At 33.7% G+C, this 13,582-nt stretch overlaps 1 protein-coding gene across 1 annotated transcript in view; it reads left to right on the forward strand.

Annotated features, from left to right (window-relative positions):
• The window catches only part of LOC126880119 (alpha-tocopherol transfer protein-like), a 59,943-nt gene that overhangs the window by 17,457 nt on the left and 28,904 nt on the right, over nt 1-13,582 (forward strand). Inside the window, exons 2-3 of the mRNA XM_050643818.1 lie at nt 706-865; nt 6,346-6,598. Of these exons, the coding sequence (XP_050499775.1) occupies nt 706-865; nt 6,346-6,598 (413 nt within the window). The remainder of the gene's footprint in view (nt 1-705; nt 866-6,345; nt 6,599-13,582) is intronic.

The following is a 13,582-nucleotide window of genomic DNA, read 5'->3' on the forward strand; positions in this document are numbered from 1 at the left end:
TTGTCTAACTCTAATTTGCATCTTATTGGTTCTTTGGCTATTACTAAGCTTTTGGTTTTTTGGGCTGATATTTTCATATTCATTTCTTTTGCGTTAATGTTGAATTCCTGCAGTAATCTTTGTAGGTCGTCTTCGCACTCTGCTACTAACACGGTGTCATCAGCGTAACAGAGTATTTTTATCTCTCTATTGCCCATTTTGCACCCTCTTTTTTTCTTCACTTGTTTTATTATTGTTGATGAAGACATATACTGACGCAAAAATACTGATAAAGAAAATAATGGCGTGCATAAATATATCGGATAGACAACAAGGATTTAGAAGTGGAAGATCATGTAATGATACAGTTTTTGTGATAAGGCAAATAGCGGAGAAATCATTAGAATACAACAAGCCAGCCTTTTTCTGTTTCATAGAGCTAGAGAAAGCGTTTGATAGAATACAAAAAAGATGTGATACACCTACTATATGACAAAAATTTACCTTTGGATATCATAAAACTGATAGAAAACATAATATATGTAAGAAATAAAATAGAAATGAAAGTCAATGGAATAATAACAGAACCCATAGAAGCAAACACAGGAATCAGGCAAGGAGATTCACTAAGCCCTCTACTGTTTAACATAATGTTGGATGCAATAATAAAACATAATATAAGTTTTTTAAATAATTTTATTCTGATGTTTTTCTTAAATGTTTCAGGCGACAAAATGATCGAATTCTTCATCTTCACCACCAAGTTTGATATTGAAGCTGCACAAAAGACGATAGATAACTATTACACTCTTAGATCAAGTTTAACGAGAGTATTCCAGTATGCAAATCCATCATCGCACGCAATGAAGGCAGCCGTTGATTGTGCGTAAGTTGGCATTTCTGATTAAAATTTATTTTGGTACTTAATTCGCTAGCACACCTCTTTGGCTCCAGTGGTAAGAGATCCTACCTTTGGACCGAAAGGTTGTGAGTTCGAATTCCATCCGGGTAGGAAATTTTTCTTTGTTAAAAATTTAATAAATTAAAATTATTTCTATCCTTGTGGAATCGCTACTCATCTGAGGGACTGTTGATGTTCGGATACAATAAGTGTCTCTTTGTAAAGACAATGAAGGACGTGCATCAGATCTTTATAGACTTCAAATAGGCTTATATGATTCAATTAATCGTGCAACATTATGGAAGGCAATGATCGAGCTCGGCGTACCCAAGAAACTAGCTGCGGTAACACAAATGCGTATAAGTAACTCCTTTGCACAAGTTAGAATAGGGGGAAAATATCACATGCTTTCTGCGTAAATTCTGGAGGACTGAGACAGGGAGATCCGTTGTCCCCATTGTTGTTTAACCTGGCCTTAGAATATGTCATGCGGAAAATATATCACAAAATCAAACCAGATGACCAAAAGTCATACCCGCCTTCGCCCATGGCGTAGACGCAGTAGCACAATCAACATTAGAAATTAAGGATATTTTCTCGAGCTTTGAAGAAGCTGCATTAAACATCGGTCTAAAAATAAATGAAGACAAAACAAAATACATGGTCGTCTCAAAACAAGAACGACGGCGAATAAGGCCAAACATTACTATAAACGATCACAACTTCGAAGTGGTTAAAGAATTTAAATATCTAGGAGCAACAATCACAAATGACAACAAATTAGAGCGAGAAGTTGAAACGAGAATAATGGCAGGAAGCAGATCTTTCTTTTTAATGCAACATCTAATGAAGTCAAAACTTCTTTCACGAGGTGCAAAAATCCAGATATACAGGGTGTTTCATTAATAATTGTCCATATAGTAACTGGAGAAACCTTAGCACAAAATACGAAGATTTAACCTAAAACACTTAAATAAAATGTGATTCCTTACTGAGTTACAGGGTGTTTTATCTAAAAATTTAAAAACTATTTTTGCTCAGCATTTTAAAACTATTCGACGTATCCTTTTCATACTTAGCAGAAAGTATAACTACTGTACAAACTACTAAATTACGTTAAACAAACGTTTCTGGCTATTACCAGAGACGTACGACGGGGGAAAGTGAATGGTTGACCCTTCATAAATTCTACGCCACTGGCGAAATTGCTATTATAGTTCAATTTTTGGATTCTCCAATACTTTATATGAAAATAATATACTCTTCATTCGTAACGATAAAGTCATTAGTTTTCGAGATCTTTGAAGTTAAAAATGAAACGACACGGTTATTTTGATTAATGTATTGTGTAGCTTCATTTTTAATTTCAAATATCTCGAAAACTAATCATTTTATCGTTACGAATGAAGAGTATATTATTTACATAAAAAGTATTGGAAAATCAAAAAATTACACTAAAATAGCAATTTCGTCAGTTGCGTAGAATTTGGTAAGGGTCAACCAGCCACTATCCCCTGTCGTACGCCTCTGGTAGTAGCTAGAAACGTTTATTTATCTTAATTTAGTAGGGTGTACAGTGCCTACACTTTCTGCCAAGTATGATAAGGATAGGCCAAATAGTTTTAAAGTACTGAGTACAAATAATTTTTAAATTTTAATCATATCATGTCATAAATTAATCAAAATAACTGTGCTGTTTCATATTTAACTTCAAATATCTCGAAAACTAATAACTTTATCGCTACCAACGAAGAGTATATTATTTACGTAGAAAGTATTGGAGAATCTAAAGATGGCACTAAAATAGTAATTCCTCCAGTGGCGTAGAATTTGAGAAGAGTCAACCATTCACTATCCCCTGTCGTACCCCTCTGGTAGTAGCTTATCATAATTTATCATAATTTAGCTTTGTTTATCATAATTTAGTAGGGTGTATAGTAGTCGCACTTTCTGCCAAGTATGAAAAAGATACGTAGAACAGTTTTAAAATGCTGAGCAAAAATAGTTTTTAAATTTTTAGATAAAACACCCTGTAACTCAGTAAGAAACCACATTTTATTTAAGTGTTTTAGGTTAAATCCTCGTATTTTGTGCTAAGGTTTCTCCAGTTACTATATGGACAATTATTAATGAAACACCCTGTATAAGACCATAATACGACCAGCAGTTGCGTATGGAAGCGAGACATGGACGCTAACAAAAAGAGAAGTAAATAAATTGCTGGTGTGGGACCGTAAAATACTTCGAATGATATATGGCCCTTGCAGAGACAGAGTGACAAACGAATGGAGGCGCAGATACAATAACGAGTCTTTCTAGAGTCTCTATTCGGAAAAGAAAATCTAGTCAGATATATAAAGGCCAATAGACTCACATGGGCAGTAACGACAATCGCCTCATAAACAATGTGTTCTGGGAAAGGCCAGATGGAAGAAGGTCTGTAGGGCTGCCTAGAAAATGGTGGAAAGATGCAGTCAAAGAAGATCTAGAGAAAATGGGAGTGCGACAATGGGAATTAGTGGCACAGGACCGACAAACATGGAAGGCAATACTAACGCGGCAAAGACTCACGAAGAGTTGTAGTGTCATTGATGATGATGATGTAAAGACAATGAAGTCGACTTTACTAAGTTACAAGACAATTACTTAATACACAATTACTCTCCTAAACTAGTGATAACTGTATCTAATTACGTGGCTAAATGTTCAAATCCAAGGCCAGAAAACAAACAAACAAAATTCACTAGCACCTTGCATTTCTTTTTTGTTTCCACTGCTCAAAACATATCGAGATGGTATTAACATTAACAGGTTTATATTGTATATCAATTAAACAATTTCTTTCAGGCAATGCAAAAAAAATTAGTGGTACTCTTGGCATATTGGTGGGTTTCTCACGGCCTTTTTCAGCTCTCCATTTCTTTCTAATACGTGTACTACATAGGAACAAAAATTGTATGTCAATCACTATTTAAAAAAAATGTTTTTTTACTATCTTTAATAGGAATACACCACACTTTTCAGTTGAAAATACGTTTATTTTAACTTTTCACTTTCCACTTCGAATATCATTCTCAAGTCGCTTAGATAGCCAAGTGGGACGCATCTAAACATTCCGTATAATATGTATTTGGCACCTAGGACTTTTCTATTCACTGTGAGCCGATGAGTAGAGGGGATATGACAGTTTTCGCCAGCGCTGTTAGTGGAAGTTATGAGTATTGAATTTGAACAATTTGAACGAGAATGGTTCCCTTCGTACTTAAATCAGAGTAAACATGTAAATAAAAAATGAATAACCATTTTCAATTTCGTTGGACCTTTACCGCGCTGAGCAGATGGGACGTGAATTATAAATTGTAAAATTCCCTCATCTTACTTAGTCTCAGCATCCGTTATGGCTTGCAAATTGTAGAAGCCTTGGAGGTGTAACCAGAGAAGGTTCCCATTGTTTTCAGTCTGGTGGGATGTGGAGTAACATTATGTTGTTTTGCATGCCATTAGATTGAAAACTTAGTCTTTTGCTACGGCATCTATGCCATTTCGTTCGTTGCAATTCGTGACTGCACGCCGGGGTTGGTTTTGGTTGGATCAGAGAGAGCAGCATATGTGCCTCCTGATGAGATACTAATAAGTTTCGAAACCGGTAGAGGTGCTTGCTGCACTCTCTGATTGGACTAGAATACGATGCGGGTATATTTTCGTTTTGCAACGAAATTGAAAATGGTTATTCATTTTTTACTTTTCCTTAACTTCGTTTACCGGTGACATTAACACAGTTGTTTAAAATATACACGTTTCTTAATATATCTCGAAATAGAAAAAAGGTATCGACATTAGTGATGTAACGAATATTCGTATTCGCATTCGCGAATATTCGCATGTCTTTGCATATTCGCATTCGCATCCGCATTCGCGAAATTTGTGCGAATGTTTTGCGAATATGAAAACCAGAAAAAAAATAATTTGAAGATAATATTAGGTTAATAAAATCAAAATCTATTCACTTCTCATCTTTTTTTATTAAGAAAAGGTAGTACTCTCAAATGGAAATATGCAGGACAGGACACAACAGTAGACAAAGAGACGGAAGATGGAATGAAGCGATAACTCACTGGAAACCTTGGGACTACAAAAGAGGAAGGGGCAGACCACAGACGAGATGGTCGAATTACCTAAAAAGATACGCAGGGACCAGATCGACAGCATTAGCACTGAACCGAGAAGAGTGGAAATATAAGGGGGAGGTCGAGGTCTACGTTCAACTTTGGACAAAAGAAGGGCAATAGATAGATAGAACTTAACCTTGTATAATCACATTATCAGCCTTCACTTTTTTTATTATTTGGTATTATGTAATAAAGCTTAAGATTCAGATTGATTTACACTAAATATCAATTAACTTCTCATTATAAATTTAGGAAACATTACAAAAATAGAAACAAATAAAAAAAAACTGAATATTCGCATTCGCATCCGCATTCGCGAATGTCGGTAGCAGATATTCGCATTCGCATTCGTATTCGCGAATGTTCAAAAAGTGACATTCGTTACATCACTAATCGACATGCGGTTTTCGCTATTCTGTTGCTTATCTGATCTAATTTTGTAATACAGGATTTAAAATGCATACATACTTGTATTTAATATTTTCCAAAGAAAACCATATTTCCGAAAATACTTAATAATGCCTCCTAGCTTGTATATTACTTATTAGGCTATTTCGACAATAAAACAATTATATTGACGAAAAAGAGCTGTTTTCAACAAGACCAAATATGCAAAATTCGATTTAGCAGAACCGGACTTACAGCCATTTTTTCATAAGAAGGTTCCCACTCACCCCCACCTCTTATTTGCAAAGGTAGACATAGGGCCGGTTGTTCGAACGCTAATCAACAATGATCACTATCAAATATTTAATTACTGTCACCAACTGTCAATGTCAACTTTGATTGGGTTGCTGAAAACATAATTGATTATAATTATGAGATTAGCTAATCAATTAACATAACAATTATTAACATAATTGATTAATTAATTTCATAATTGTAATCCATAATTATATTTTCAGTAACCCAAACAAAGTTGATATTGACAGTTGTGACAGTAATTAAATATTTGATAATGATCATTTTTGATTAGCGTTCGAACAACCGGCCCCTAAACTTGTGAAATCAAATACGCGTAGAATTTGATGAAGAATACGATGATTGGATTTCCAGTGCACATTCATTAGGTAAATTTTGTAAAATTTTGATTTTTTAATTTTCGATATTCAATTACGCCCTCTAGCGGTGGACCTACAATTATGAAAATAATTTCCAGGCTTTTCCCGAGGCAATTTTTATTATAAATATTTGTTTCTCAAAGCTGTACTATAAACTGAGATATGGCCGAGAGTCATTCTTATTGGGACACCCGGTAAAACATTACTAATGAACCTTCTGCATCTTCTATTTTAGGTACATAGTGCCTCTACCAAACCTCGTTAACGATAGAAATGGAGTCGTGGTTATAAGAGAACTACCAAATGTACCATCTGGTTTCGACGGGCATTGGTGGTTAGGAGCTGTTATGAACGTTTACGAAGTTCGAATGCAAGAAGGGGCGCATACTACGGGAAATATTTTGTTGTACGACCACCAGCATCTGTCCATGAAACACGTTTTTCACGTAACGCCGGCATTCGTTATGAATCTCGTTAAACTTGCAGAGGTAAGAACATAAACGGGTAAAGGCTGATTTATGTTAGAACGGGCAGTATACCAAACAACTGTCTTGAGGCGCACATTGAAGAATCGACCCGTGTTGAGCTGCCCCCCCCCCCCCCACCACCTTGCAAAAATCAAAAAACAAATAGCCCTGATTTATGAGCTATTTATGAGCTCTCATATTCCGCAAACTAAAAATTTTGAGCTCGTTCCACTGAGCAGAAATTTAATACTTTGAGTCAGCCCCCCCCCCCCCACTACTTAAAAATAGGAATATTGAATCGGTTTTTGCGGCAGAATTACGAGCTATTTATGAGCTCTTGAAATTGATTTAACTTAAGAGAAAAATGCTGAGAAAACTTAAAATATATCGTATTGCGGATATAATTCCTATAGCTTATATACTCTAAGTATAAACTATTAAATCACGTGCATTTCGATTATTGAGCTACAACCCCTTCGCAAGAAAACCACCCTATCTTCACGGCTTAAGAAAAAGTTGTACTTAAAATGCATTAAACTAATTTTTGGCGACTACATATCATTTAATAATTTATAAGCTTCCAAATTACGCGCATTTAGATCAGTAAATTGCAATTTATTTTGTATAGTGCAGTCACTGAAAGTAAAAATCAACGATTACCTTCAATTTTGGTGAACCTTCATCGATTTTCACGAAAATTGGTAAGTGGTTAGAGGATACGTCAAGAAACAAAGGTGACATGGTACCACCTTGCGCCTTTACTCTGAGGGTGGATACCGCCCCTTCTCGGGGGTGAAAATTATTTTATAAAAAATAACTGCACAAATCAATAAAAGAACAAATTAAAAGCAAAATTTATTATATAAAGTTAATAAAATAAGTCAATACTTTTTAAGTTATTAAAGATCAAAAATTTTAATTAGGTATTCGTGAAAAAATGCATGTTTTGAAGCGGTTTTTCGTAAATCACTGAAAAACTGTAAGTTTTTACAAAAAAAGTTAATAGTAGTTTAATTCGTATAGCTTATATTCTAAGAATAAACTCTTAAATCACGCGCCTTTTGATTATAGAGCTACAACCCCTTCGCAAGAAAACCATCCCATATTCCCGGCTTAAGAGAGAGTTGTACTTAAAATAATTTAAATTAATTATTTGGCGACTACATATCGTTTAATCATTTATGAGCTTGCAAAATATACGCATCTCAATTATTGAATTGCCATTTTCTTTCTATAGTGTAGTCACTGAAGGTAAAAATCAACTATGACCTTCGATTTCGGTAAATCTCCATTCATTTTCACGAATTGACAATAACAACTTGGGGTTTTAGCCTGGGGTATATGTCACTCCTTCTCGGGGTTGAAAATTACTTTATTAAAAATAACCCCACAAATCGAGAGAGGGAAAAATTGTAAGCAAGATTTGTTATATAATGTGATCAAAGTAAATCAATATACTTTTTGAGTTATTAAAGATCAAATATTTTAATTTTTGTGAAAGAAAATACATGCTTTAAATCGATTTTTCATAAATAACTCAAAAACTGTAAGTTTTTACAAAAAAGTTTTTATCACTAAAATTGAAGCTAATAAAAAATATAATAAATTGCTTACTTGAAAAACCCTTTAAGTTTAATTTAGAGTAAGTTATTGGTAATTAAATGTATATTTTTTTCTGCGAATGTTCAAATCTAAGGATTCAAGTTTAAATAACGGGAAAGAGATGCATTTTATAACACTTAGGAGAAATACCTATCAAAAATGAGCTCCAGAAAAAGTTGATAGCATCAAAATCCGCTCAACAATTTTCTTGAAAATGAATGGAGATTAACCTAAATCGAATCTCAGTTGATTTTTACCTTCAGTGACTGCACTGTAGAAAGAAAATGGCAATTCAATCATTGAGATGCGTATATTTTGCGAGCTCATAAATTATTAAACGATATCTAGTCTCCAAATAATTAATTTAAATTATTTTAAGTACAACTCTCTCTTAATCCGGGAATATGGGATGGTTTTCTTGCTAAGGGGTTGTAGCACAATAATCGAAAGGCGCGTGATTTAAGAGTTTATTCTTAGAATATAAGCTATACGAGTTAAACTACTTTTAACTTTTTTGTAAAAACTTACAGTTTTTCAGTGATTTACGAAAAACCGCTTCAAAACATGCATTTTTTTCACGAAAATTTAAAAATTTTGATCAATAACTCAAAAAGTACGAATACGAAGCAAGCTTTCAATCCTAATAGCAAATAATTAATATTGAAAAATATCAAAAATTACTAAAAGATTTTTAAATTGAAAACTTACTGGTACATCCCCATGTATACACCTCCAAGACTTCTACAATTTGCAAGTCATATGGATGCTGCAGTAAAGACGATAGGGAAGGAATTCTAAACTTTGCAATTCAAATCCCCCGTCTGCAGCCGGTTAGGAACTGAAAGATGCACCATAGTTACTCTACTGAGTAATAAAAAAATAAAATAAAAATGTGTGTACCATTTTTATATATTCGGCTGCAATACGAAGGAAAAACAATCTTACTTTTTAATTAGAATAAGGAGTGCAGCCAGTCCCTTTAACTGCAATTTTCTGCTCTTATTGGAGCTTCATCAGAAGGAACGTAGGCACTGTTCTCCTTAATCCAATCAAATCGCATCGAAATGTTTTTCCAAATATTGCAGCCAAAATGATGGTATTGGGTGGCTAGCGCCATCTGGCCGTAAAAATACGAAGCAAGCTTTCAATCCTAATAGCAAATAATTAATATTGAAAAATATCAAAAATTACTAAAAGATTTTTAAATTGAAAACTTACTGGTACATCCCCATGTATACACCTCCAAGACTTCTACAATTTGCAAGTCATATGGATGCTGCAGTAAAGACGATAGGGAAGGAATTCTAAACTTTGCAATTCAAATCCCCCGTCTGCAGCCGGTTAGGAACTGAAAGATGCACCATAGTTACTCTACTGAGTAATAAGAAAATAAAATAAAAATGTGTGTACCATTTTTATATATTCAAAGTTTAGAATTTTGAATTCTAAGTATTTTGAAGTATTTTGAATTGCAAAGTTTAGAATTCCTTCCCTATCGTCTTTACTGCAGCATCCATATGACTTGCAAATTGTAGAAGTCTTGGAGGTGTATACATGGGGATGTACCAGTAAGTTTTCAATTTAAAAATCTTTTAGTAATTTTTGATATTTTTCAATATTAATTATTTGCTATTAGGATTGAAAGCTTGCTTCGTATTTTTACGGCCAGATGGCGCTAGCCACCCAATACCATCATTTTGGCTGCAATATTTGGAAAAACATTTCGATGCGATTTGATTGGATTAAGGAGAACAGTGCCTACGTTCCTTCTGATGAAGCTCCAATAAGAGCAGAAAATTGCAGTTAAAGGGACTGGCTGCACTCCTTATTCTAATTAAAAAGTAAGATTGTTTTTCCTTCGTATTGCAGCCGAATATATAAAAATGGTACACACATTTTTAACTCAAAAAGTATTGACTTATTTTAATAACTCTATATATAAAAAATTTATATAATAAATTTTGCTTATAATTTGTTCTTTTATAGATTTGTGCAGTTATTTTTTTATAAAATAATTTTCACCCCCGAGAAGGGGCGGTATCCACCCTCAGGGTAAAGGTACCATGTCACCTTTGTTTCTTGAGGTATCCTGTAACCACTGACCAATTTTCGTGAAAATCTATGAAGGTTCACCGAAACTGAAGGTAATCGTTAATTTTTACTTTCAGTGACTGCACTATACAAAATAAATTGCAGTTTACTGATCTAAATCCGCGTAATTTGGAAGCTTACAAATTATTAAATGGTATGTAGTCGCCAAATAATTAATTTAATGCATTTTAAGTACAACTTTCTCTTAAGCCGGAAAGATAGGGTGGTTTTCTTGCGAAGGGGTTGTAGCTCAATAATCGAAATGCACGTGATTTAATAGTTTATTCTTAGAGTATATAAGCTATAGGAATTATATCCGCAATACGATATATTTTAAGTTTTCTCAGCAGTTTTCTCTTAAGTTAAATCAATTAAAGGGTTGTTTGGGGATGAAGGGGATGAGCTCAAAAATCGAACCTATATAATTTCAAGAGCTCATAAATAGCTCGTAATTCTGCCGCAAAAACCGATTCAATATTCCTATTTTTAAGTAGTTCAGCCCCCCCCCCCCCCCCCCCCACTAAAGTATTAAATTCCTGCTCAGTGGAACGAGCTCAAAATTTTTAGTTTGCGGAATATGAAAGCTCATAAATAGCTCATAAATCAGGGGTATTTGTTTTTTAATTTTTGCAAGTGGGGGGAGAGCAGCTCAACACGGGTGAAGAATCGTGTGATGAAAGACATTGGGTAGTTTATTGTGCAACGGCACGGAGCGACAACGGGATCGGGGCCAGTCTACCTAACGTGCTCGCCCCGTCGATGGCCATTCGTTTCCCGTACCCGTCCCGTGCCCGCGCCGCTCCGTCCTAACAGATTACTTGTCAGGGGTCGCAATGTGCTATTTACTGGGAACTATTGTATTTTAATTGTTTTTGACCTGTCCGGCTTGTTGGTATGTTTATATATTATTATTACAGTTAACAACGTTCTGAAACTATTTTCTTGTGTATGTTTAATTTAATGTTTATGTTTATATAGTCCGTTCTTTAACGGTAAAATATTGCAAAACCTCTAAATTTTAAAGAACCGCTTCGATTGACATGCAATTTGGCATACACATAGCTAACAAGTCAAAGAAAAAAAGTGATATTGTGCCGATATGTGCTTTTGCCTTGGGGGTGGTTTTCACCCCCTCTTGGGGGTGAAAAAATATTCGTTCAAAGAAAGTCAGGAAATGGATAAACTGGTTAATTTTAAGTAACTAAGTCAATACTTTTCGAGTTATTTGGCAGTGAATATGTTCATTTTTTCAACAAAATAACCACGCTTTTAGACGGTTTTTCGCAAATAACTCAAATAGTGAGTATTTTGTCGAAAAAACATTCTTAGCAAAAATATAGCCTGTAAAAATTTTAAAAAAATGGTGTATACATCACGTCTCTACACCTAGTAGAAGCAGAGATATAGCTAATGAAAAATAGGTTCATATTCGTCAAATTCAAAATGGAATATTTTAACGTGAAATAACCAAAAATGAAGCACATTTCGGGGAAAACTCATTACAACTTATTTAAAGTGTTTAAAAAAAGCTTCATTTTTGTTTTATAAAAAAAATTTCTAGCATCAAAACCAAACAAGTTACGCTCAAAATAAAGTTAGTCCCTTTTGGTTTTGGTAAAAAAATCTAGAAAATCATCCCCTAATTAGTATCTTAAATGAACTTAATCGTTACGACTTCACAAGTTTCTTGACGCGTGTATACATTGTTTATATGATCTGTAAGTTTCATCGGTTTAAAGTCCTTATTATTGAAAGGGCTGTAGTTAAAAGGGGTTGAACGAGTCACTGATCACGAATGTATGCAAATTTAGAAACACCAAATCTTAAACAATTTTTGTCTAACAGAAAAACAAAAAAATACATGATATTCAGAAAAGCAAATCTGACTATTTTGTTTTTCGAGATTTTTGGTATATCTAACAATTTTTAAGTTATTTTGAAAAAAAGCATATTTTTTCAAAATTTAAATTTTTAAAAATTTTACTTTGAAACCAAATTTTTTCAAAAACAAGCACTTTGAATCGATGAAACTTACAGATCATATAACCACAACATAATAAGTAAAATAATTTGTGGAGCGGTAACGATTAATTTCATTTAAGTTGCTAATTAGGGGTTGGTCTTCCCGATTTTGTTTTTGCAAAAACAAAGGGACCAACTTTATTTTGAGCGCAACTTGCTTAAATTTAATGCTAGAAACTTTTTGTAAAAACAAAAATAAAGCTTTATTTAAACGCTTTAAAAAAGTCATAATGGGTTTTCCCCAAAAGGTGCTTAATTTTTTGGATATTTCACGTCGAAATATTCTATTTGAAATTTGGTGAATATGAATATATTTTTCATTGGCTGGTTCTACGAGATTCAGAGACCTAACGCGTACACCATTTTTTTACTTTTTTATAAGCTATATTTTTTCTAAGAACGTTTTTTTCGACAAAATACTTACTTTTTGAGTTATTTGCGAAAAATCGTCTAAAAATGTGGTTATTTTGTTGAAAAATGAACATATTCACTCGCAAATAACTCGAAAAGTGTTGACTTGGCGAAAAAGCTCTATAGAACAAAAGTTACTTAAAATTAGTCAGTTTACCCATTTCCGGACTTATTTTGGACATATATTTTTTCACCCCCAAGAGGGGGTGAAAGTCACCCCCAGGACAAAAGCACACATCAGCACAATATCACTTTTTTTCTTTGACATGTAAGCTATATGCATGCCAAATTCCATGTCAATCCAAGCGGTTCTTTAAAATTTAGAGCATAAACCGTTAAAGAATGGACTAATATGGGATTTAGCCATAATTAGTAGTGTAATGAAAATCACATTTTTAATTAACTAATATTTTGACGTTTCGATTTCAACTCGGGAATCATTCTAAAAAAAAATTCCCAGAATTTCTTAGATTTTTTTTTCTTTTTTTGACAACGATTTCCGGAGGTGAAATAGAAACGTCAAACATTAGTTAAATAAAACTATAATTTTCATTACACCAATAATTGTGGCTAAATCCCGTATCAATATAATACATTATAGTTACATTCTAAAATATCCAAAATTCTCAAAAAGTATAATCCAAAAATCCCAGTTAATTTAAAGCGAAAGGTTTTATCACGTGTATCCTTCCTGCCATGACTTATGGAATGGAGACCATGACACTTACCAACCAATATCTCAATAGCCTTAGAACAACTCAAAGAGCTTTTGAAACTTTTGAAAAATGTAAGCTTAAGAGATCATAATATGAGAAACGAAGATTTAAGAAGGAGAACCAAAGTCAAAGATGCCATCGAAAGCTATCGCAAAATCTAAAT

The sequence above is a fragment of the Diabrotica virgifera genome, chromosome 2 (genome assembly GCF_917563875.1).
Source record: "Diabrotica virgifera virgifera chromosome 2, PGI_DIABVI_V3a".
Classification (NCBI taxonomy): Eukaryota; Metazoa; Arthropoda; class Insecta; order Coleoptera; family Chrysomelidae; genus Diabrotica; species Diabrotica virgifera.